Here is a 26947-nt window from a genome sequence, read left to right as displayed (position 1 = left end):
TTGGCCTTTCATTCTCCTATAACCTTTAATGGGCAACCCATAGGAAGGCTGCTCTCCTAGCTACATCTAACAGTATGTCAGCATTACTACGTTTATTTTACAGCTGTGGCCATTCTTTTATCCCTCCTGCCCTCAAATTTTTCAATGCCAAAGTCGCCTCGAGATTGCTTTATGGAGTCCCAATTTGGATTCAAGCTATTAACCACTCCTTAAATTCCCTTCAATCCAATTTTTTTCATAAGATAACTGGACTCCCAAATTGCGTGCCCTATGCCGCCCTTTGGAGTTAGGTCAAAACTCCTTGAAATCAGCCGCTTGGCTGAGGGCTTTTAGATTCTGGCTGCGAATTCATTTTCTCTCGGACTGTAATTCCCTGGTCCACTGTCTGCTCTCTGACACCCATTCCAACCCCTGGTTTTCCATAATCGAAGAAAAAATGGCTTCTATTGGACTGTCAGTGGATTCACTTTGCCCTTTGTCCTACTCAGAAGTTTATAGAAAATTAAAAGGTCAACTATTGGATAGAGAGTTCTCTATCCTAATCACCGCAGCCAAGAAAACATTCTCCCCCCTGTATTTTTCTCTCCCATTTGAACAGGGCCACTTGGCACACTACCTGCATTGCTTAATAAACCCTGCTCAAAGGAGAGCCATAATGCTCACCAGGTTTAATATGCCTTCTGCCTTATTACATGGCAGATTTAACAACCAAGAAAAGGCTAAAAGATTGTGCCTGTGTAATGATGGCTCAGTTGAATCTCTGGTCCACCAATTACTACACTGTTTCAGATTCAAGGAAATCAGATCCAAGTATGTGAATCTTACTCCTTTACATTTACCCCATCTCCCTGATTTATTTAGATTACACTACTTGCTGGACAATCCTGATCCTTCTATCTGTATGATAGTGGCAGACTTTCTTCTGGAAATTACTAAATGCCAGTAGATTTCCTTCCACTTAACATTTATTTCCTGTACCCTATATGTTTTTAGTTGTTTTTTTACTATTGTTGTACTGTTGTCTATGCCAATAAAGGCTTGCTGCTGCTGCTATTTTTGAAATAATAATTGAAATGAGGAGGATGTATCTCAGTGACATCACAGGGATTGGCTAATCATTAGTGTCTGCTCCTGGATTTGCAGGAGGCTCGCATAACCCCTTTGCTCTCAGAGCTCCTGTAGTTTTTTTTAGGAGGCATCGGTGTGAATATAATTAAAGGTAATCAGAATTGCTCCCCCAACCCAAAATATTATTTGAAGGGGGTAGTACAAGCAATAGAATTTTAGCACTGGTGCCAGCATAATTCTTAAACCATGGAAAGGTGGGGGGAATTAATGTTCAATGGCTGCAGGTCCATGCCTTTCAGAACAGTTTTGTAAGTTCTTCTTCATTAGTGTCATCCCAAGCAGAGTTACAGTCTTCTAAGTCTCTTGACTTCAGTGAACTTAGAAAGGTGCAATTCCACTTAGGACTGCACTGTGTGGGACCAGCATTTTATATATATTTCACAGAAAGACCTTGTTGTTGAAAGAGCTCAGACACTCATTGGAGGGTTGTTATGAAAACATCACATTACATTTGGACTGAAAAAGAAGTGACTAGACTCAGTTGTTGGCTTTGCCACTGGCTTGCTGTGTAGCATGAAGCAAACAAATGCTGCGGTAGATCATTTTTGACTGCTGGAGAAGGAAATTTAATACATAAACATAATTTATTGTGGATTGAATTCTTAAAGAGAACACCCTATCCATAGCATTTCAGAGATTGTGGAATTTTCATATCTGAGAAAGAAAAAAATAAGTGTTGACGAAAAGAAAGTAAACAGAGTTTAGATCTTTCACAAGAGGCATAAATTGTCTGTGGTTTCAACTGGTTTATAATGTGGATATGAAAGCTGCACATTCAGTTTCTCATCTGAATTCTATCCTACGCTAATCTATCCTCATAATACACAGGAGTATGTATGCAGCTCAGTGGCGCATTTAATATAGAAGGACAATGGAAGACTGACAATGAGGCTCTGCAGGATGGTGGTCTTGAATTCTGAAGCAGATCTCTCTCAGCATGAACAATTGTGAGCCTGATTATACAATACGCTGTTCCTGGGTCCCATCAAGCAAAAATACACTGAGAATTCCTGGCTAAAGCTTAGATTCACAGCCATCTGGGAGAAGGTACTGAGCTATCCCACCTGCCATTCTCTGATGCAAGCTAGATGCTGTCATTCTTTCTTCACATAGACAACTAGCCAGTGAGCAGATGTGATGGGGATAGGGACTACCCACCATCTTTAGTAGCAGCCATGGCCTCCAACTTCTTGTGAGAAGACTGAAGTCATCATGATATGTGTGCAGTTTGCTGCATACACTGTGAAAATGACTTAGACTGATTAGGCCTCCTGTGCAGTCAACTGCTCTCTGTACCTGTTCTGTGTCAAAAGTGCTATCCAGTGGGTTAGGAGGTCTTTGAGGGTCTCAAAACGTTTAAAACAAAGCAGGGGCTGAATTGTTGATAAAGTCTGAGAATTACTGCCTTAAAACCTATCACATATGGTTGTTGTGAAGATTTAAAAAATGGAGGAGGGTGTAAGCCACTTTGGGTCATGAACTGGGAAGAAGGGTATAAATGAAATAAATAATAATACTGATATAGATGCTCCACATGTGAATGCTCCCAATGGGGCAACTATCAGCTACCCAGGGTATATAAAGTTGTGAACAGTCCCAATCTGAAAACTGTGCTTGACAGTTTAAGCTTTACTGTAGAACTCCTAGACCATGTCTGTCTGAAAGGACTCAAGAACAAACCCAAAACCTATACCATGTAGTTTACATTAAATGATTGGTTGAGAGCACAAGTTTGGTTCATCTCAAGTGGTCCATAGGGAGAGATCTGAATTTGCAAAAAGGATGTGAAATATAATTGCATCTTTTGGTCTGCTTTGCTTCCCACAGAAAAATCAACTACCGGGTTTCCCCCCGAAAATAAGACAGTCTTATATTAAATTTTGTTCCCAAAGATGCGCTATGTCTTATTTTCAGGGGATGTCTTATTTTTCTGTGTTCTGTTGATTGGGCATGCTTCCAACCAAAAACTTTGCTACGTCTTAATTTTGGGGGATGCCTTATATTTTGCACTTCAGCAAAACCTCTACTATGTCTTATTTTCAGGGAATGTCTTATATTCGGGGAAACAGGTAAGCAAAGAAACGGAGACCACTAGTACTGTCATTTTTACTGCATTTCTCTGGCGATATATATGTATTCTTTTAAAACTGAGAAGAAACCCTTTAAACACAAGTATTTGACAAAGGGTGCTTTGGCTCTGAAAATCTTATACCCTCAAAAACTTGTTTGTCTCTAAAGTGCTACTGGACTTGAATCTAACCAGTAAGCATGTGTGGCTGACCTCTTCTAGGAGCACAGCACAATTTTTCAAACTTTCTTTTTTTGCTTACAGATAAGCTTGCACTGTGAGGATCCATAGATACTATATCAAGATTTGAATCTGGTCAGAGTTCTAATGAAATAAGACAGCAGGCTTATAGAAAGGACATATTTGAATATGAAAAAAATGTTTGCTTTTCATCCTTTTCACAAATACCCTACAAATAATGTAGCCTCTAGACTAGTGAAAGTATGTTTTGGTGTCTGCCTTTGCATTTCCAGTTAGTCTATTACATTTCTACATGCTATTGTGTGAAACAGAACTGCTTATTGTGATGGGGGGGGGGGGAATTGCTGACAAAAGGGCTATTTTTAATCCATTTGAAACAGTGAGTTATACAAAATCTAATCTGCTACCCTAAATGCCATAGATGCAAGCTGACAAAATCACTTAGCCAGTGGCTTTGTTTTGTAAACATATCCTGCTCAACAACTACTTTGGAGAAGGGAGATTGCAGAGGCATTATCAAACCTTTAATTCGGCCTAAAAATCCTGAAAGTGTTCTCACATACAGAAGAAAATTTGATGCTGCAGTGGAAAAAAAGATTTGTATTACAATGCATTTCTCCCTTAATTTGTTCAACAACATTTAGAAAGCAGCATTCCTAAGCCAGTGACGTGGGTATAGATTTTTTATGGGGTGGGTTCAGGGAATGGGGCCCTGCCCCACCCGCCGTGGGGGCATAGTCATTCCTCCTCAAGCCCCACCCCCGGCCTCAGTGCTTATAAAAGCAGCTATCTGAGGCCAGGGATGACAGACTTTCCTTCCCCCTCCACCTGCTGGGCACCCAGCCGGCAGCCCCTTCTGCCCTCTCCTCCAGGCAGAGGTGTAGCTAGGGAAAATGGAGCCTGATACAAAACCTGAGCGCCCCCCCCCCCGGCGGCCACTGTGATGCTGGAATCCACCCCGAATAGAATCACTTTCAATGGTGTTTAAACTAGGGAGCACAGATTCTCCTTTTAAATCCACCTTTAAAGGAGAATCTGGGGTCCCCAGTTAAAACAACATTGAAAGTGATGCTGTTTTAGGGTGGATTATTCTGCACCCTGAAACAGCATCACTTTCAATGTTTAAACTGGGGTCCTCAGATTCTCCCTTTAAATCCATGCCGAAGGGGGTAGATTTAAAAGGAGAATCTGGGGAAATTGGGGGGGGGGGCTGCTATCAGGGGTGCAATTCTTAAGCTAGCAGCACCAAATTTTCAGGGTATCTTTAGGAGACTCTCCTGATGTTACCACACAGGTTTGGTGAAGTTTGGTTTAGGGGTTCCCATTGGAAACAATGGGGAATGGGGGCACCCCCTGTGGGAGTCCATAACTTTGAACCCCCTGAAGCAAACCTCACCAGACGTGGGCGGTATCATCAGGAGAGTCTTCCAACAAATCCCTGAAATTATGGTGCTGCTAGCCTAAAGCTGCGCCACCTACAGGTCAAAAACTAAAAATTCCAAAACACAAATGGGGCAGAGCTTCAGACATGTAATGGGGAGTTGAACCCGGGAACCCCCTCCCTTACCTACGTCCTTGCCCTAAGCACTGAGAGCATATACATGGGGACTCACCTGGACTAAGCCCAGTACTATCATGGAACTTGCACGACTCATTAAGACCTGGCTGCTTGCCACTGTTCAACAGCAGACACACTACAAAGGCCAGCTCTAGCCAGTGTACTGGTTAGGTTCAGATTAGTAGTATTATAGCAGTAAGCAAGTGAGCAACCTGGAAGGACTTCCAGAGAGTCAGGTATCTATCCTCTTCCCCACAATATTTCCTTGCTTTCCTCTTACTTTTATCTGTCCATCTCCAGCTACGTCTGATTAAAACTCTTTCTCCACAACAGGGATCCACTTATATCATTCTCCTCTCTTCCTCTTTATCCTCGCAATGACCCTGTGAGGTAGATTTGGCTAAGAGAGAATGACTGCTCTAGGGTCACCTAGTGAGCTTCTGTGGCAAAATGGAGATTTGAACTTGGGTCTCCCAAATTCTAATCTTAAACTTTAAACACTATACCACATAGGCTTTTGTGCGGTGGCTGCTACTGAACAGTAGGTTAAATTGGGCCTGGGTAAGTCATGCTAGTTCTGTGGGAGCAATCTGACCAGTTGCTGATGGAAGGTCTGGTCACGATTCCTCCCAGTGATGAATAAACCATTAGAAGTACCGATCGCCTTGGCCTCACTTGGACTGGGTTGGGCCTATGGCAGAAGTGTTGCAATGTATTAGCCCCAGCTCCACATGGTGTGGGGGAAAGTGGAGCTCAAACCCCATGTTGGGGAAGGTGGGGAGGTGATGCCTGGCTATTGAAAAGCACTAGGCCTTGGATAGAGGGGAGGCAGACTGCATCTTCCACTCTTCCTCCCTTGAGGGGATGTTTTCTAGAGCCGTTTTTATCTTCCAGTCTGCTCTTGGTTCTTTCCTCAAAGGCCAAAACAGGCCCTGAAAGGGCTCTGCCCCCTTCCCTAACCTTTTGCTCAAAAGTGCCTCGTGGCACCCTGTCCTCCTTCCCCACCCTGTTTCGCCATCTTTTACAGTGATATGGGGGGTGGAGCACCATTTGCTTAGTTCTCTCTCTGCCTTTGAAGTTTCCTTTTGACATCCCATTACTGTCAACAATTATTTACCTCAAACTCTGCCTCCTTCGAGCCAAGTGCTCAGAAGAAGTGCTCTTCAGGTAGTGGTAAAAAAATTCCTATATTGACCACCATGACAAGTGCTTCCTGTGCCTTGGTGAAGATCACAATGTCTCATGCTGATCTGTTTGTTGCCAATTCACTCCGAAAGCTAGGCACGATAGAACTTTCTGCCTAAAAGCAGCTTAATGGGAAAAGGCTTTGCCCGGCACTGCTTATGAGAAAAACCTGAGTGACATGCCATCTTCAGTTGTTGGTAGACAGATCTGAGCTTCATTCGTTCCTATGGCTGAGACTGAACCTGACTGGCCCAGGTCAGACACAAAAGTCAGGAAGGACTACAGGCTCTACTCTCATGTCCCCTGAACACAGTTCCTAGAAATTGCCTCATAAGAAGGCTTCCCACAAACATATGAACTGCAAAAATACCAATTGTTGCGCATGTCCTCCCAGCACCGATTCAAGGACTCTGTTCCAAACAAACTACGTTTGGAATTGGTCAAGGAAGCAACCTCCATTCCAAGAGTGTCATCCCTACTGGGTTGCTTACCCTTTTCTTCCTGTTCCTTTTCAGAGGGTGAAGTGCTAGATTCAGAACCTCTCATACCCTGTCGTCAACCCAAGGCCCCGAACCATGTCAACTCCCATTAAATTATCTCAGGCAGCAGATGCTGGGAAATACATTTTACTGTTCAGCAACAAAACAACTGCTACTGAAGCCAATATGAGCTATATGTAACAATGGTCCAACTTCATATATTCACAATGATCTTGATAAGAAAAGAAACAGCCAAAATAAAGAGATATATTAAAAAGCTTTATTCACAATAGAGATATTTTTAAACAAATATAGTTCTTAAAAATTAAGCATTTTGATCTCCCATAACTCCAGAGATTTCTATAAAGGTGGAAAATACGAAGTGTGATATGCACAAATTTTAAAAAAAGCATAAAATGACTGCATGAAAAGGTTACCATATCAACCAAGTGTAATTGGGGGTGGTAGAGCTGTTATACAACACACACTGTATTTAAATTATTTTCAGGATGTATTATCTATTTAAAACAACTGAATTCTGTTATATGCTTGACAGCAATAAGAATTTAGACACTGTCTAAATCAGAACCAATACTTTAAAAAAACTATACTTCTAAGTTATACATACAGTGGCCAACAATAGCTCAGTCACCCCCTGCTTATCTCCTATTGAGCTGATAGGGAAACAGAATTATTTCCAGCTTAGTTTTGAGGATATTCTTAATAAAAAGGTCATCCTTATGAACCACTGTAAATAATGTCAGGATTGTAGACTTAAATTTGAAATGGTAATCATTCTGAAGTTATACTTTGGTGTTTTTGTGTTGGACACACAACATGAATGTTTCTGAGCATATAAAATATGTTTCTCTTATATTTTGCAGTCTACAGATTATACAATCTTCTTGTCTACTTACATCACTTTACAAAAAGGTACATTATAGTGCAGCTTGTACATACAACCTGATTACCATAGCATTTGGAGAACCATAATTTTTTGTGCTCTATCAAACTATAACACCCATGAAAAAATTACCAGGATCACAATATTCTATAAACAGAAATATGAGGACTATCCTGTTGAAATATGTGGATTATCCTGTTGAAGTAGGAATTCACAAAAACCTGCAAGTGCAATCCCTATTTATTTCTAAACTTATTTTTTCATTGATATATAAGACAAGAGCACAGTAAACATTTTTCACACTGGGCCAATTTTCTCCATAATGTCAAAAGTGAGTGTTGATGGAGCACACATTGAGGCATGGCAAAATAAAGAAGAGGTGAGAGCCATGTATCAGGCAGTACTAAATGCCAAGCATATCTCAACTATTTCACTTTGTTTTTAGGGTCAGCTCATTTTTGGGAACAAGTTTCTTTTAGGCATAGAATATCCCTGTTTGAGATTGGAAAAAAATGCATTTTGAAGTGACAGTCACCAAATATAGTAATTTCTAGTGACAGTGCTAAGTTTAAAAATAATGGACGTGATACACATCTTCATCCAGCTTGCAGTACTAGACTATTTTAAAATGTGTGGCCTTGCCCCTCAAATGGCCTTCTGCTCATAATTTGAAATAGAGAATGTTCTGATCTGATTTCACACCAGTATACTCTGCATTCCTCAAGGCAAAAGAATGCATGGTGCTGTGCTCACATTAGTTCACTGACCGCTGAAACTGACTTGAATTATTAAAATGTTTATTTTACAGAATTGTTCTTGGTATCTGCCAATTATTATTCAAGTAATCAACATGTCCAGGAATTTCACGTGCCCCCCAAACACAAGAAATGCAAAGTTCATGTAACTGTGACCTTAAAAAATTAGTAGTCAATTTGCAAAAAAGGTCTTTCCTCCTGAACAAACCAATCAATTTAACAACTGGTCTTCCATTCAAAGCAATCACCTTCCTAACCTCCTGCAGCACAAATCATAACAGCAGTGAAAAAAATGTCTCTCTGTGTGTGCGTGTGTATACACACACACACACAAGCCAGTTTACACATATATTAAAAGCCCTATAAATATTAACAGACATACCTGGCAAGCCATTTGCAACTTGAGCTGAGGATGTTTAACTGTCACAAATAATATACATACATATATTTGACAGTACTGTACACATGAACGTTCTCTGACTTGCTGGAAGTTTGGCATTTCTGCAAAGGATATTCAAGTCCAATATGAACAGTCTTTCAAAAAGACTCAAAGCCTGTTGTGAATGCAAAAATAACCTTTGGATTGTGGATTTTATGCAAAACCAGGAACATGTAGTTCTATACACTAAACACAAGCTGAAAATGTACCCACTATAGCAGGGATACACAGAATCTGCCCCCGTCCCCCAGTCACAAAAAGAGTTAAATGCTTTGGATTTATGAATAAAAATAGTTGCAAACTTTATTCAAGATACCACATAGAGCTCAGAATACTTCATGCTAATCAGTGTAGATGATGGGCGGAAGCATAAAAAGGAAAGGTTGCTGCATGGACCCATAAGATAGTCCTGGAAGGAATGTTATCATGCTTCTGGGATGGCAAGGGCTGGGAAGAGAAAACAAAATCATGATATCATGAACTCTAGCATAAATGGCAGTTCCAAGAGAATGTAAGAGCAGTACTTCAGAAATGGACATTAAGCTGTGTGTGTTTCATTCTACTAAACCTGTTATACAGATTGCATTCCTTTCTAAAAATGTTAATGTTATGGTACTTGAGGCTTCTTAGCTAATATCACTGCACAATGGTTAACTCGTGTGTAATTTTTGCCTTATGCTTACTTTTACCAACACACATTTGAGTTTCAAAACTGCACTGTCAGTTAGGAGATGATCCATTCTTCATTCTTAGTGAAAGAATGTAGGTGTAAATAAAACATTAAACAAATGCACACAACAGCCTAACAGCTGAAGGAGCTAAGAAGCTTCCCCCACCATTTGACTAAATCTGATCAGTAATGAATATTAATAGAAGTCCAAAGTCAGATGCTGTGCGTCTAACACCAATTCTAGATATAGAAAAAGATCTGAATTTTCAAAATTCTAATAGTAATTATACTGATTTTGATAATAGTAATTATAATGATAGTAACAGTAATTATACTGATTTTTGTGATCAGTATATGTAATTTATTGTTTATCAACACCATACTCTGAATATTCCTTTATTACGCATACCACTGGAGTTCTAGCCAATGGTCCAGATATATGTGGTTGACAGCTTCCTATATACTAATTATGCTTCTTGTGCTGCTCTTCCCTGTTCTCTTGAAACTGCTTTCTAGATTTCATATTTGGGGCATATATAAAGTATATAATTTGGTTAGGAGATATGCAAAAAAGGAAATGGATGAAGCCACGAGGGAAGGGAAGTTATTGCCCACGAGCGTTGTTCCAGACTGCAAAATCATGTTTTTGGCCAACTGGCTCTATCTTGTCTAAAGAGTACCAGTATAACATCATGACTAATGACCTTCACAATTGCCTCTAAGACACTGTGACATTACTGCAGTATGAGGAGTACAATATGAAAAAAACTACTGTTTTTTAAATGTAACACACTGTGAAAATGCTCATCTGCACATAAATGGATGCAAACTGTGCATGATCAATTCGTTCAGTGATAAACAATTTTATGTATGGTTCCAACAATCTTTCAATGAAGATATTGCCTATACTGAATCAAACCTAAAGGCCTCATATTTAATATTGTAAATAAGATGGCAACAAATAAGTAGCATTAATAGCTGGACCTGTTCTACTTTCTTTATAAGAGGCAAGCAACATGAACTTATGGAGGAAGTACACATGTCTTTTAGAACTAACCAGAGCTTAATTTCAGAAGTAACTAAACCACATGTTACTTCAATACATCTCCTTCCCTCAAGGCATGATTTCCCTGATGCTTCCAATATTTCTGGAAATTTTACCCTTTCGCAACAAAATCTATTTCTATTCTCCTTTGTATCTGGGAAGTTAATGCTACAAATGACTGATCACAGTAAATCACGATATATCTAACATAATTCAAGCCGCTTTGCTCCTAGAAGGCATCTTACTGGTGAATAGGAAAAAGGATCTATGCCTTCCCTCACTTTGACCTCAATTAGCCTGTCAAACAGATTTCCTATCAAAATAGTTTTAACATTACTATGATTTTGATTAGCAAAGACACAGAAAATAGATTTTTAATGCAAAGCAAAGCATTTAAAACATCAGCATCCGTCTCTCAAAAGTAAATAAAGCTGAACATGAATGTCTGAAGCATGCTACCTTTGAAATTTTATGCTCTTCCCATTTTCACAGCATTTTCTTTCTTCTGGTATCTATCAAGTGTTTCATAGTGCTAAATGGAATGTTTGAAATGGCAACAGTCTTAAGGAACTAGCCTCCTCCATTCTCTAAACAGGATAAAGGCACAAATGCACAAGGGTTTCACACATCAACCCATATCACAATATGGAATTGAAGATATAACAGGCAAGTGATTCGTGACTTCTGGTGCAAACCCATCAGAACTCCATTTGCACTGAGGCAACAGCAGGTTCATAACATTTATAGATCAAGGGCAAATTCAGGAGTCAGCTTCTAACATTTTGGCTTAGTGATTACTAGTGAAATGAAAAGTACAGGAACTAAACAAGTGGGTATCAAATCTGTCTCTTGGTAGTATACAGTTATGATCTACATTGAAATTAGAAGTAGGTTTCAAAACTCAGGCTTTGCCAAGTTCATACAAGCTGCAGTTTAATACAACAGTGACCACAGACAAGATGAAAATATTTCTTCTGTAGTTTTCCTGAACGGTACACCTTCTTAAATATCCAAATTACCAATTAACGATAGACCCGCATAAGAAGAGGCTGTCACAGTTATGAGATTTGTCTCTAGTGATTGGACAAACCATATTAAAAAAAGAATAAAAGAAAAAAGCTCTTCATACTTAATTCTTTATGGCTTTTTGCAACACAGCAAAGTATTACAGCTTAAAGCAGACATCTCCTCATAGAGGAGGAAAGAATTTTGCAGTCAAAAATAGAACTGGGAAAAAAATAACACATTAACTTCTATATTCTATTTGGTCTGATGCATACTGCAGCCTAACAAAATACAGAGATGACAAATCACTTTACCCCCCTTCCCAATCAGAACATAAATAAGATTAATTATAATCAATGTATACTTAGGTCCCCTGATAAATAGTATAGGGTAAACATTAGACTGCAAAAAACTGGATCTAAACTCAGAAAATTACCCAGATTTTAATAAATCTATAATGTGCCATCATAATCATGGTTCTTTTATCTACTTTCTTTTTCCTTTCTCCTCCTCTTCTTTGGAAAGAACTGGTAGAGGGTGTGCCTCAGTGTTAAAGACCCAGTGTTCAAATGGAAGAAGATCATCTTCAGAGAATAACAGGTATAAGTACCTAGAAAAGCAAACAAACAAACAAAAATCTTAGCTTACCAAAAATAACACCTGAACTATAAGTTTCACACAGGGATAGCGGGAGAGTTGTTTGGAGAGAAAGAGAAAGGGGGAGAATGTCTGAGGGAGGGGGAGAGAAAGAGAGAGAAGAGAGGGGAGATTGTCTGTGGGAAATGAAAGAGAGGAGCAGATTAAAAAGGAGTGGGAGAAAGACTGACAGAAGGGGTGAGGAGAAAAAAGGATGAGGAAAAACTGAAAAGGGGTGAAGGCAGAAAGATATTGTGGAAATTTTGATGGGGGATAGGGAAGGAAACTACAGCAAGAGAATGTCCCCGCCCTGCAAATTTATTGTGGGTCCTCACTTTCACATGCTAGCAGCCAAGTCAGCCAAATCTGAGGATACAAATTTAATGGCTGGAGCTGTGAACCCGTGGGACAGATCTTTCTACAAACCTGCCCCAGACTTGAAGAAAAATGTGAAAACTAAAAAATAAACAAACATTGGTGTTTTTTTTAAAAAAACTCTAAAATGATAAAAGGGGTGCCTGAAGTGTTTTGCAACTGATTCCCTCAGTGGCTACTGCTAGGCATCCATAGCATTCCAGGCTTGGTTGCCCTTTCCAGGGCCATTTTGGCCTTGAGGGAGAGCACCTTGAAGCCAGGCCTACACCTGACATCAATGGCTGGGTCACTTGATTCTACCCAACTTTCAGGACTGATCTAAGCCTGGCTGCTTGCCACTGTTCTACAGCAGCCACATAGGGCTGCCAATTTCCAAGTGAAGCCTAGAATTCTCCCAGAATTATAAGTCATCTTCAAACAAGAGACATTACTTCCCCTGGAGAAAATGACACCTTCAGGGGCCAAATTATATAGTACACCTCTAACTCTAGGCAAAATCCCTTTTAAATGCCTCCATGGGCTGACTTCAGATCTCCAGGAATTCCACGGGTTTACCAGGAGCTGGCAACCCTACAGAATGTTGTAGTGGTCAGAGATTCAGATCAGGGGTTGGAAGACAGAGATTCAAATCCTCATCTTGTTGTGGAAACTTACTTGGTGATTTGGGCCAGTCTCAGATTTTCAGCCTAACTTACCTCACAGAGGTGTTGTTAGGGTAAAAAGGGAAAAGGAGAACAATGTAAGCTGCTCTGGTCCCCACTGTGGAGAAAGTAGGGCATATACTAAATAAATAAATAAATAAAAATTATAGCTTCAGATGGGAGGCAGATGAAAGAAAAAGTTGGTAAATGACTGAGAAGGAGAGAATAAGGCAGGAAAGGGGAGAAGATATGTGCGGTTTTAGGAAAGGGAAAAAGGGGAAAGGGTGGGAGGGAGAAAAAAAGTGTCTCCCACAAGTCTTTGTTGGTTCCCACTTGTTCATCGTTAATAATGGCTATGTTAGCACAATTTTATATAGATTGCAGGTCTTAAAATTCAACTTACTTGAGTGTTTCTGAAAGGAAGAAACTCTGCTGCACATCATCATGGCTCTGATGGCTGCTGTAAACATCTCTGACACCACTATAGCCACCATCTAATCTGCAGTATTTCTCCAATGCCTGAGTTACAAAAGAAAAAAGTTTGACAAATATGCATTTCTTGTTGTTAAAACACTTAATGCATATCTTCAGTTTTGTTGAGTTTATGTATATGCTTGCCAGTCCAAAAATTAGGCCTCACTGCAGTGGATGGAACAAAAGGAATCATGACTATCTTTATCTTTATCTCTTTGAAGATGAACAGAATTTAATGTTTACAATATTCATAAATTATAAAAAGTACTAAAAAGGATACATGCGAATTCAAAATGATAGCAGTATATAGGATTAAATAAACTTTTCACAAATCATTTGAACTTCATGCAAACATCATCCAACAGTTAAATAAATTATGCCATATTTCAGCCTTCTGCTCTACAAAAAATTAAGTCAACTATAGTGATTATCATTCATTTTGCATTATTCTTTCCTTACAGGAATACTTAATTTATATTACATACATTTTGTTAAGCATACTTTTGCAGCTACAAATTAACTACAAAACATTATTCCTTTATCTTTCACATCCCTGTATTTTTATTTTGGAGGGCAAAACTACCATAAATGAAATAAATGTAGATCTACTAGATTAATCTATTCTATACATCTTGTTCAGTTTAGGTCAAGTGCTGCAGAACACAGATGGATCTTAATATATACATTTGTTCATATTTGAGCAATGTCCCTGAACAGCTTATTGCACATTAACAACTGCACATTAGTTTTACTTTTTCGGTCCATTAAGAATGCATACATTTTAGAATATTGAGCTGAGACAGGCACCTTTACTTAAGATTATACAGCCAAAAACTGTATTCATCACATAATCCAGGTAGTTTGTATCATTAGTCTCAAATATCACACTGAGCATTCATGAAGATATTATGTACACTGCCCTAATTTCAAAATAGCTTTAACATGATTGAGATGCAGAAGCTTAAAAAATCTGCCTTGAACTTCCAAGTGTAACCCATGCCATTTTCATGTTTGTATTTTAGTTCCATTGGAAGGCTTGGACTTTAGAATTTAGGAAGCAGGAGCTCACTGAGCATAGGCAGTTGGTAAGTTTGCTCAGAAGAGTGAAGGCCCAGAGCTGGACTGAAGAAACTGATTTTTTTACAGGCCCAAGCTAGAGAAAGACTAGCAGCAGCTGCAGTGGCAGCAGAAGCCACAAAAGAGCAGATGGGGAAGAAGCAGGCCTGCACTTCTAGTTTACATTTCGACGGATCCTATCTCCTTCAGTTGTGCTAAGTTCATAGCCATTATGATTTAGTTTTATGTCTACTTGTAAAGTTGTTGTGTTTATGTTAAATGTTTTTAGCTTTGAATGTTTTCCTGTTTGAAGTAATTTCACATTTGTTTACCAAGCCTCAAGGGTGGTGTTATTTTATTGATTTTGAATCCTATCCCTTAAAATTCCAATAACGATCTAAGTAGCCACAGGTCTGCTGGGATAAACAGGTAGAACAATTTTGCAATTATTTTTGAGGCAAGCAAAGCTTATATTGAAAATCTCATTTTCTTGTTTTTAATTCTGTTAAAACTTTTGAAATATCCTAAGATTTCATTAATACCAGATACATATTAGCCAATTATGCACAGTTATGTACAAATATGAAATATCCTAAGATTTCACCCATACCAGGTACATGTTAGTCAATTATGCACAAGGCATCTGTGTGTGAGGGGGGCAAATGTGTGTTGCAAGATTTCTTGTATGGATGTATTAACTCAAGCCTTGCTTTCACTATCTATTCTCCCTGCAGCAAGTAAGACCACTTCAGTCTCTGGAAGCAGCAGAGAGGAGTAGCAGTGGAGAAGAGGAGTGGGACAGAAAGGGCTAGGTGAGATCTGGTTTTCTTTTTGTAGGGCTTTTCTCAAAGCCACATCTTTTGTGTTTTTAACAGGGGTTTTGTCCCAGCCTAACGGTCACAGACCATGAAAGGGATTTGGATTTCGGCGTCTTAGTTGATAGTTCCATGGGAATGTCAACTCAATGCATAGCAGCTGTGAAAAAGGCAAACTCTATGCTGGGGATAATTAGGAAAGGAATTGATAATAAAACTGCAAAGACTGTCATGCCCTTTTATAAAGCCATGGTGCGACCGCACTTGGAGTACTGTATTCAGTTCCGGTCACCACATCTCAAAAAGGACGTTGAAGAGAAAGAAAAAGCGCAGAGAAGGACAACGAGGATGATTGAGGGATTGGAGCACCTTCCTTGCAAGAAGAGGCTGCAGTGTTTGGGACTCTTTAGTTTGGAGAGGAGGCGGCTGAGGGGGGATATGATTGAAGTCTATAAAATTATGCATGGGGTAGAAAATGTTGACAGAGAGAAATTTTTCTCTTTTTCTCACAATACTAGAACCAGGGGGCATTCATTGAAAATGCTGGGGGGAAGAATTAGGACTAATAAAAGGAAACACGTCTTCACGCAACGTGTGATTGGTGTTTGGAATATGCTGCCACAGGAGGTGGTGATGGCCACTAACCTGGATAGCTTTGAAAGGGGCTGGACAGATTTATGGAGAAGTCGATTTATGGCTACCAATCTTGATCCTCTTTGATCTGAGATTGCAAATGCCTTAACAGTCCAGGTGCTCGGGAGCAACAGCCGCAGAAGGCCATTGCTTTCACCTCCTGCATGTGAGATCCCAAAGGCACCTGGTGGGCCACTGCGAGTAGCAGAGTGCTTGACCATGGACTCTGGTCTGATCCAGCTGGCTTTTCTTATGTTCTTATGAATTTAATTTTGCTTCATAGCCAGATCAGGTAGATTTGCCAGTGAGCACAGGTTTTGTCTCCGCCCCTGCTCCCTTGTGCTGCTTTGCATGCTTCCAGCCCAGCCCTCCTCCCAGTTGCCGGCTCCTTGCCACTTCTCTAAATGCTTGTGTCGATACGTTGGCTTTTGCAAAGTAGGCTTTTGCAAAGGGGGGCAAATTTAATGGATCTGAAAAGGAGCACATCCATCTTACCATCTGACCTGCAGCAGCAAGTAGTGAAAGGCAGCATCGCCTTGCTCCATTCATGCAGCCTAAGTGGAGAGGGCTTTCCACACATTTCTGTTTACACACAAGGAGGAAGCCCAGTGCCTGCTGAAGTCTCAAATAGCCTCTCCTTTTGATGCTTCTCTTAACTCCACCCGTCAACATCCTTAAAGGCACATATCTCACTGATATTCTCTTCTCCTCCCTTTCCCTTTACACACACTCCCACTCTCTTTCTTGTCGTTGCAAGATGGAAGCTTGTTATTAAAACAGACACTTGTCTAAAATAATGTGATGGCACAATCCCACATGAGTAGCACCGCCAACTTCTGCAGCTCCCTCTTTATGCGCACACCACCCAGGCTGCCTAAGGAAAATCTCTAAAATTTTCTAAATAAATAAAATAACTCCTTCCATTTTTCCAGTGGAGGAAGCAGCACCAGATCAGCTGGAGAGGGAATCAGGGAGGTAAACAGGACTTTCTCCTCCCTGCTCACTTGTCATTGAACAATGCAGCAATCACATTTTGAATTTACATCTGCACTGATGCGAACCATTTCTGGCTGTAATTTACATCTAATCTGTATGAAACTGTCAAAGATTGCTCATCCAAAGGATCCTTCCTGCTATATTAGACCGTGAAGAATAGGTTCCAGTTTTGCAGGCAATTAAAAGGCAACATATTTATTAACAATAGACAAAAGTTCACCCAAACTGAATGCAAAATATGGACAAAAATGTGTTATTTTTCTTTTCAATATGCAAGAACTTCCTAAAATCAAAGACAGACTGTTCAAAATGCAGTGCAATGATACATGAACAACTTCTTAATTTGTTAGACTGAAGCAGATGTATGCTTATTCTTCGGTATCGTCATACTTCCTTTTATTGAAGCAGCATGCTATTTTTTGCTACTGGCTCCGCAAGATGGAAAAAAAATTCAAGTCATAAAGACAAATTTGAAATATAGCTTTGTCAAGATTAAGACTTAAAAAACCCTCCCCCAAGCCCACGTTACCTCCACAGCTTCCCAACCCCATTGCCGATATTTTGGGTCATGGGTGAATCTCCACATATACATGTAGGTTTCTATAACTTCAGGTCGCAAAATGTAGTATTTCTCATTCTGCCGTGTAGCAATTGCCTCAACTCCGCCATCAAATCTAAAGGCTTCTGGTCCAAGCTTCATGCCTAGACACAATAATCAATATCAAATAGAATCAGTTCTGGTGTGAAAGATTTCAAAGTCTTCAGAACACAGAAGAAACATGCAAAATTATTTTTGTTAGCTTATTACTACACTATAGAAACTTTTTTTTGCAATTTCTCAACTCTGTGTTTCTACTGAACAAACATCTATGTCTTAATGGAGAAAATACTACTATTTTGAAAAACACACTAAGAGGTACCCTAAATTTACTGACATTCTTGAGAAGAATTCCAAATGAGAAAAAAAGTATTCCCATAGCAAACATTAATATGGCAAATTGTGGCCAATACACATGGCAAATGGGGAATTTTAAACACTTCCAAAGAGATATCGCTGACAATATAAAATAGTTTTAGAACCTTGCCTATGCTCTCTATGGATCTATGGACCAGGGACATAAACAGGAGTACCTTCTTTCAGGTTTTCAGGAGTAAGTACTTTCAGGAGTGAGTACTTTCAGGTTCTCAAATAACTTTTAGTGTGGGACAAAGCATTACACACAATTTCTGCTGAAGCTAGAAATCTTGCTATTAATTAAAATGTTGATGCACTAGTTACGAGAACAGATTTGAGGTGGTTATACAGGAGCTCTACTAGAGAACCAGTAATACACACTTTTTAGGATACTTTGTTAAAATTATTTTCATTATTTGTATTTTCAGCTTCCTTGTTTCTAATATGGCTTTTCCACACTATTAATGCTGCAACTGATGCAAAAAAAATGATGACAATCACATACACTTAATGGGAAAAACATAGCATAAGGAAACAAAATAACTTGAAAAACAAAGACTCATGGGTTCAGAATAGCATAAGGGACTCAAAACAGTAGGACTGTGAAATTTGATATTATTGCCAGACAGAAGTTTCAGTCTGCTTCATCAGGATGGCTTACTACTGCAAAGACATGAAAATGCTGCCTGATAGTGGCTATCACATCACCACAGTATTCCTATCACTTTCATTCAACAACACAACGCTTGCTTCTGCAGGATCCTTTTTCTCCAAAGGATTTCCAAACTCTTCCCATATAAAGTTAGGAATTACACCATCTGCTTTGAATTTGTCACAAGTTCATGATATCAGGTGCCCTCAAAAAGCACGGCACTATCCACATATAAAGAAATAGAAAGTCTGAAAGAATACTCTGCACTCAAAAGTTTATATTGCTTACTTGTGCGATCATAAGACTCATGGCATGTTCGGGCAATTTCAGCACCAAGTTCAATGTGGCGTTCAGTTTTATCAGCAGGAGCTCCATCTGCACCCAGAACAAACATCCCTCCTGCAAAACAGGTCAGGTGGCCCATTTTGTGTTCAAGCAGACCACCTTTCCACTCAGCAATGTACATCAAACCACTGCTGGATTTCCTGATCAAATGGGTCTCTATGGACTGGAAAAGTTAAACGTAAGTGTGTATTAGAATGCAGTTAGTGCAAAATAGATATGTAAAATCTTTGAAACAGATCCTATATAAAATTTCCACAGGAAAAGGTTTCCATTCATGGATTTGACCTTCCCAGCCTGTCTTTTATGCTGTAGCCTGAAATGTCACTCATTATATTCTCACTCTGATGTAGCTACAGTGTTTCCCACTGGCTGCTCAGGGAGTCAGGACTAAAACTTTCAACTTTTTGTCTCCCAGGCTCAGTTTTATTCCTGCTTCACACAGGCAGAGCAAACCAGATAGTCTTTTGCAACAGCTATTCTCCTTTCTGTTCTCCTTTGCTTCTCCCGAGCCTCAGTGAAGGAAGATTACCGCTGCAGGTTCTGGAGCAGTTCTTTGGTAACAAATACAAAAATTAATGTTCATGAGAATATTTATTTACAATTCAACAGTAGGAGGAGGCTGTTAATTATGGTACAGTTACTTTCTGAACTGAAGAGGGCATAATATTCCTAAGCCCTTTTCTCATTTCATTGCTGTACGTGTGTCCTCATAAATGAGATTCATAGTGAATAACTTGTACAGTACCCTGTAGGCACAGAGACAGGACTGTGGCTTATGTGAGCTAGTAGTAGAAGAACTTGTGGATTTCATTAAGAGTACCCTTAATTCCCCATAATTCTGGCATTGAGTCCAGTCATAGTTGATCAGTTTGATTGTAACTGCTTAAAGTAATACAATATGTAATATGTTTCTTTTTTTTAGGAATAAGAGGTGAATTAGTCCAGAATTATGTACTTTTCTTGCTTAATCATAAAGATGAAATTCCAGTAAACAAGGACAACCATAAATACATATCTTAGACAACAGCTGGAGAGGGATGGATTTAAAAGACAGAGGTTATTAATATTTAGTTGTTGCTGTGCATATAGCTATAGGGGAAATAATTTTGCAAACTTATGCATAGTATTCAGAATAAAATTATTTTAATATAGATTATGTTGAAAGAGTTGTGCCTTAAGAATGTTCTTAAGAAGAATCTAAATTGACAAAGTTACACTTCCACTTATAGAAAAACTTCTTTGGCAAAAGCAATACTGAGGAGAGAGTTACACAATTTGTGATTTTTGCATTTCTCTTAGTACAGAGATTGGATTAATGTTACAGTTTGGAGAAACTACAAATTAGGTTTCTGGACACAGGTTCATGCGAGAGGGACAGGCTAAAGAAAGCTGGGAGTAAGCCATTCTTAGTGCAGCTAATGGAGAATTAACACCTGCATATAATCCTATTTTAAAAAACATTTATAGGAGAATAAATGTAGAAGATATTCTATGACTGAGAGAATATTTTCTAGTTCTTAAATCTTCTCAGCCAATCTCAATTATAATTATTCTAGCTGTAGTTAAAAACGTTCCAAATAAATCAGTTTCTTAAAACTAATTCATTATTATGGGGGAAAAAGAATAAACACATTTTTTACCAAAGTCTCTTTTGGTGGATTCATTAGGTAGTGACAATAAACAGATTTATATCTCATTTACCTGAACAGCATCATAATACATTTGCTTGCCTTCTTCATCAGTCTTATCTGACATCAGCCATGCCTTAAGCAAATATTCATAGAAACTGTCTCCAAGCCCTCCAACTGAGACATGATCTGAAAAGCAACAGAACAGGATCAATTGGAATTTCATTTTCAGTTTAACCATACACAGCTACTTGTGATGCATGGTGGATTAATTGCAATATAATTTATTGTAATAATTCTGTAGCAGAGATTGAAGCCTAAGAAAATGTTGTTAATTGTTACTTGGTTCTATCGTAAGTCACCCACTCATCTCCTCCTGGATCCCAACCTCAGACAGAGCATGAGACACCTGTGTAAGTTTTCATTGAGACTCAAACTGCAACCTATGGAAAATCCTCCTCAATTCCACTTTTTTATTTATTTTTTAATGTCTACCTGCCCTTTCTCAGTGAAGCCAGGAAAGCTGGATCAAATAGCTGCTTTTGGGCAATGGCTTCCCTTCTTGGTGGCCTGTGACAAAGACTTGTGACATGTACTTATATATCCCTCCCTGCCTAACCTTGTGACAATAAGCCACAATGGGCTTTCCATTTTTAACCTTTTCCTTGCAACTAAACAGTGTTTACTTGAGACCAACGAGAGTACTGACAGGTTGTCAGAATCCTTCCAGCTAAAACCAGTTCTGTCTAAACCCCACAAGTCTTGAATCAATTACATTTAGGACCAAGTACTAGAAACTATCCATCCTAATCCTGAAACAGCACTTCCAAATGGTTGGAGCCATTCTGGAGCATGTTTCCAGTTTCAGCCATTTGTCAAACTAAAGCTTTTGCTTTCCCCTGCCTGGAGCAACTTAAAACAGGGTTGTTGTTTATTCAGGGCATTTTTTACCCCTTTCATAACAGCTGCAAAGTGCAAACGACACTTCTAAGTACAGTGGGCTGTGGGTAAAAAAGAAATCCCAACTGAACTATTTTCCACCCCAATTTTATTGAGTCAATTTAACTTGGATCAACCCATTTCATGAACTAAACCATAAAATCAGATGCATGGTACAGTCATCTGATGAGAATCAAACAAACCTTATCTCAGGAGCACCAGCATGATTTACCTCAGGGGTACTAGCTATACATAGAGCCAAGAACTGGCAGACCAGTAACGAAATATTTATTTTGCCTCTTTCACAGCAGTGCTAGTGGTGTGATGGAGAAGTATTGTGTGGGCAAAAACAGTCCTCAGTTAATGGCAAAATCAGTACGTGCTACCTTCCTGAGAATAGTAGTATGGGACTGACTGGTGATTTACCCACCGAAAATGTTTTGGCTCCTGCTACCACAGTTCATCAAAAAAGGTACTCTATTTCCCCAACAGACACAAGATCTAGGAATGTATGATATGGCACAAGTTTATTTCATGAACACACTGAATAGCCCGTGATGTTAGCTATATTGTTTATAAATGGAGGACCTATACAGTTAATCCCTTAGAGGGGAAAAAAACCCCTTGGATTAAAAATAAGCACTTTGATTTCTTCTGCTCTCTTTAAAATTATTTTTTAAACTTCCTTTTCCAGGTTGAAACCAAGTAAACACAGAATTCCCCCTCCCCCCATCCCCACGAAAGGGATCACTCAATATGCTTTTTCAAATGCCTGTGACCTGGTATTTAGGTCTCAAATGTTAACTTTGCTGTTCCTTTTATCAAAGAAACAAACTGATGGCAAAGTAGAATTATGAAGGTCTAATAAAATAGAAGACTCAAAAAATAAAGAAATACCTCATTAATTACATGAGTGTTTGCAATACATAAAAGAAAGAAGCTTTCTCAAAAGAATGAGAGTGCTCTGTGATGGAAGGCTGATCTCTGAATAGCAGCATTTAAATGACCTTTACAGTTTCCTAAATGAATTACCTCAGAAACTCTTGACATTTGCAGACTAAATAGCACAAGCAGAGTCTCATCAATAATAAGTCCTGCTATTATATCCATTATTGCTAGAGACAAATCTAATTGACCCACTACGTCGCAAATCACTTTCAATTTACTGCAAAAGTAACAAAGACTAAAGAAACGTACAGGAACAATAATAACAGTCCAGTAGTGACTTCCAGGAAATCTGCGACTTACTGAAGGTTACAGTCCTACACATATTTACTTGGCAGTAAATGTCACTGAAGCCATAAGGATTTACTTTTGAGTAAAAATACTTAGGATTGTACTGGAGCAGTAATAAAATATATTTGCTCACTTGAAGTTTATGTCTGTACATAACTTTTCCTTTAAAATGTTTAAAGTGGTTTACATAAAACATTCAGCATAGAATAAAGTCAATTGGAGTCAGCAGTTGTGGTCCACATTGGCACCAACGACATTGGGAAATGTAGCCGGGAGGTTCTGGAAGCTAAATTTAGGCTGCTAGGAAACAGGTTGAAGTCCAGGACCTCCAAGGTGGCATTCTCAGAAATGCTACCCGTTCCACGCGCAGGGCGAGCTAGGCAAGCGGAGATACAGGGTCTCAATGCGTGGATGAGAAGGTGGTGTAAGGCAGAGGGTTTCAGATTTGTCAGGAACTGGGGAACCTTTTGGGACAAGGTAGGCCTGTACAAACGGGACGGGCTTCATCTTAACCAAAGAGGAACCAGGCTGCTGGCGCTCAACATTAAAAAGGTGGCAGAACAGCTTTTAAACTGATCACTGGGGGAAAGCCGACAGGAGCTGAGGTGACTTCGGTTCGGAATACAGTATCTATGGGGATGCAGACAGAGAGGGAGGTTTTTCTAAATCAACCACATACAAGCGAGGAACATAGCAATGTGCATGTGACTAGGGGTAGTGTCTACAAAAGACTTGAGGGTAAAGCACATAAATCCCAGGTTAAGGACAGAGACAGGGTATACAGGTGTCTCTATGCTAATAGTAGAAGCATTCGACCTAAAATGGGGGAGCTAGAGTACAGAGTTTTGAAGGAGGACTTTGATATAGTGGGCATTACAGAGACATGGTGGAATGAGGAGAACCAGTGGGATGCTGTTATACCAGGCTACAGGCTCTATAGGAAGGATAGGACAGGGCACATTGGGGGTGGAGTTGCCCTTTACATCAAAGAGAGCATAGTATCACATAAAATAGACAATGCAAGGGGAGCTGGTTCCCTACAGAATCACTGTGGATATCAATACCAGGTGTGAAGGACAGTTTAATATTAGGAATATATTATCGTCCCCCTGACCAAAGTGCACAAGAGGATTCTGAGATGGAAAAAGAAATTAGAGAGGCCAACAAAAACAAAAATGTAGTGGTAATGGGTGATTATAACTATCCCCATATAAACTGGAAAAATGCATGTTCAGGTCATAGTAAGGAGAGAGCATTCCTGGATATGCTAAATGACTGTGGCTTGGAGCAGATGGTTGTGGAACCAACCAGGGGAGAGGTGATCCTAGATCTAATTCTATGTGGGACCCAGGACCTGGTGCAGGAAGTCAGTGTTGTTGAGCCGATAGGGAACAGCGACCACAATGCTGTCAGATTCAGTATCTCAGCATGCGAACAAGTGGCAACTACTAATGTAGTTACATTAGCCTTCAGAAAGGGAAATTTCTCAAAGATGAGGGGAATAGTGAGCAGGAAGCTGAAAGGGAAAATCAAAGAGAGTCAAAACTGTCCAGGATGCTTGGAGGTTATTTAAAAACACAGTAATAAAAGCTCAGCTGGAATGTGTTCCACAGGTTAGAAAAGGCAGCACCCAGTCCAAAAGAAAGCCACCATGGTTAACAAGAGAGGTTGAGGAAATTATCAGAAAAAAGAAAATGTCTTTTAGAAAATGGAAGTCCAGTTTGGCTGATGAAGAATATGAGAGGGAACACAAACGGTGGCAAAAGAGAAGCAAGTTAGCTGTAAGGGAGGCAAAAAAGGATTATGAGTAACACATGGCCTTGACCATCAAGACCAGCAACAAACAGTTCTTCAAGTACATCAAAAGCAGGAAGCCAGCAAGGGAAGCGGTAGGCCCGTTAGATGACAAAGGAACAAAGGGTGTGCTAAAAGATGGCAGGGAGATTGCAGAGAAGCTGAATGAATTCTTTGCATCTGTCTTCACCCAAGAGGAGGTGAGGAACATTCCTGCACCTGAACCAAGCTTCTTAGGAGGCGAATCCGAGGAACTAGCGAAGATAGTGGTAGACAAGGAAGAAGTTCTGGCAGCCATTGATAAACTAAATGTTACCAAATCCCCTGGCCCAGATTGCATTCACCCAAGAGTTCTTAAAGAGCTCAAGCATGAAATTGCTGATCTTCTCACTTTAATATGCAACTTATCCCTGAAATCAGGCTCCTTCCCTGAAGACTGGAAGATGGCCAATGTCACACCAATCTTTAAGAAAGGATCTAGCGGGGACCCAGGAAATTACAGGCCAGTCAGTTTAACATCTGTTCCTGGTAAATTAGTAGAATCTATCATTAAAGATAAAATTATAAAACATGTAGAAAAGCAAGACCTGCTGAGAAAGAGTCAGCATGGCTTTTGCAGAGGCAAATCCTGTCTTACAAACTTACTAGAGTTCTTTGAGGGTGTAAACAGGCATGTGGACAGGGGTGAACCGGTGGACATTGTCTACTTGGATTTCCAAAAGGCTTTTGACAAAGTTCCTCACCAGAGACTGTTGAGAAAACTCAGCAATGAAGGAATAAGAGGGGAAGTCCTCCTATGGATTAAAAACTGGTTGAGAAACAGGAAACAAAGAGTGGGTGTAAATGGGAAGTTCTCACAATGGAGAGATGTCGGGAGTGGTGTCCCCCAAGGATCCGTTTTGGGACCAGTGCTCTTTAACCTATTCATAAATAACCTGGAAGTAGGGGTGGGTAGCGTGGTGGCCAAGTTTGCAGATGATACCAAATTATGTAGGGTGGTGAGAACCACAAAGGATTGCGAAGAGCTCCAAGCAGACGTTGATAAATTAGATGAGTGGGCCCAGAAATGGCAAATGCAGTTCAATGTAGCAAAATGTAAAGTGATGCACATAGGGGCAAAAAATCCAAACTTCACATACACGCTACAGGGGTCAGTGCTATCAGTCACAGACCAGGAAAGGGATTTAGGCGTCTTAGTTGATAGTTCCATGGGAATGTCAACTCAATGCATGGCAGCTGTGAAAAAGGCAAACTCTATGCTGGGGATCATTAGAAAAGGAATTGATAATAAAACTGCAAAGATTGTCATGCCCTTATATAAAGCAGTGGTGCGACCGCACTTGGAGTACTGTGTCCAGTTCTGGTCGCCGCATCTCAAAAAGGATATTGAGGAGATAGAAAAAGTGCAGAGAAGGGCAACAAGGATGATTGAGGGACTGGAGCACCTTCCCTATGAGGAGAGGCTGCAGCGTTTGGGACTCTTTCGTTTGGAGAGGAGGCGGCTGAGGGGGGATATGATTGAAGTCTACAAAATTATGCATGGGGTAGAAAATGTTGACAGAGAGAAATTTTTCTCTCTTTCTCACAATACTAGAACCAGGGGACATTCATTGAAAATGCTGGGGGGAAGAATTAGGACTAATAAAAGGAAACACTTCTTCACGCAACGTGTGATTGGTGTTTGGAATATGCTGCCACAGGAGGTGGTGATGGCCACTAACCTGGATAGCTTTAAAAGGGGCTTGGACAGATTTATGGAGGAGAAGTTGATTTATGGCTACCAATCTTGATCCTCTTTGATCTGAGATTGCAAATGCCTTAACAGACCAGGTGATCGGGAGCAACAGCCGCAGAAGGCCATTGCGTTCACATCCTACATGTGAGTCCCAAAGGCACCTGGTGGGCCACTGCGAGTAGCAGAGAGCTGGACTAGATGGACTTTGGTCTGATCCAGCTGGCTTGTTCTTATGTTCTTATGTTCTTAATAGTGAAATCAAATGCTCTCCTGAAAAAAAGCCTTACACCTTTTTCTAAGTGGTAAAAAGGAGGACACAGCCACCATTTCAATGGCACGGCATGTTCCATAAAGATGAGGCTGCCACAGAAAATACTCTTGATTGAGGTACAGCTGTTCCAATCTCTTTTCAAAAAGGGAATCAAAATCAGGCCAGGGGAGGGAGGGATAGTAAAGTCTGTACAGGCTAACGCAGGAAGAGGCAGATCCCAAGTCACAAGCTAGCAGTCTGAACTGAAGCTAGAGGCAAACTGGCATCCACACTGCTGTGTCTTCTCTGCCTATGGGCAACCAAAATACCATCATGATCTACATCCACCT

General features: G+C 39.9%; 1 protein-coding gene across 1 annotated transcript in view; it reads right to left on the bottom strand.

The window, feature by feature from the left end:
* Positions 1-6885: 6885 nt before the first annotated feature.
* MAN1A1 (mannosidase alpha class 1A member 1) overlaps positions 6886-26947 on the bottom strand; it is a 64228-nt gene continuing 44166 nt past the window's right edge. Inside the window, exons 8-12 of the mRNA XM_048492106.1 lie at positions 20717-20832; positions 18959-19178; positions 17593-17765; positions 13493-13608; positions 6886-12047 (exon numbers count right to left, since the gene is read on the bottom strand). Of these exons, the coding sequence (XP_048348063.1) occupies positions 11924-12047; positions 13493-13608; positions 17593-17765; positions 18959-19178; positions 20717-20832 (749 nt within the window). The 3' untranslated portion in view covers positions 6886-11923. The remainder of the gene's footprint in view (positions 12048-13492; positions 13609-17592; positions 17766-18958; positions 19179-20716; positions 20833-26947) is intronic.

The sequence above is a fragment of the Sphaerodactylus townsendi genome, linkage group LG01 (assembly GCF_021028975.2).
Source record: "Sphaerodactylus townsendi isolate TG3544 linkage group LG01, MPM_Stown_v2.3, whole genome shotgun sequence".
Classification (NCBI taxonomy): domain Eukaryota; kingdom Metazoa; phylum Chordata; class Lepidosauria; order Squamata; family Sphaerodactylidae; genus Sphaerodactylus; species Sphaerodactylus townsendi.
This window is presented reverse-complemented; position numbering and strand designations above follow the sequence as displayed.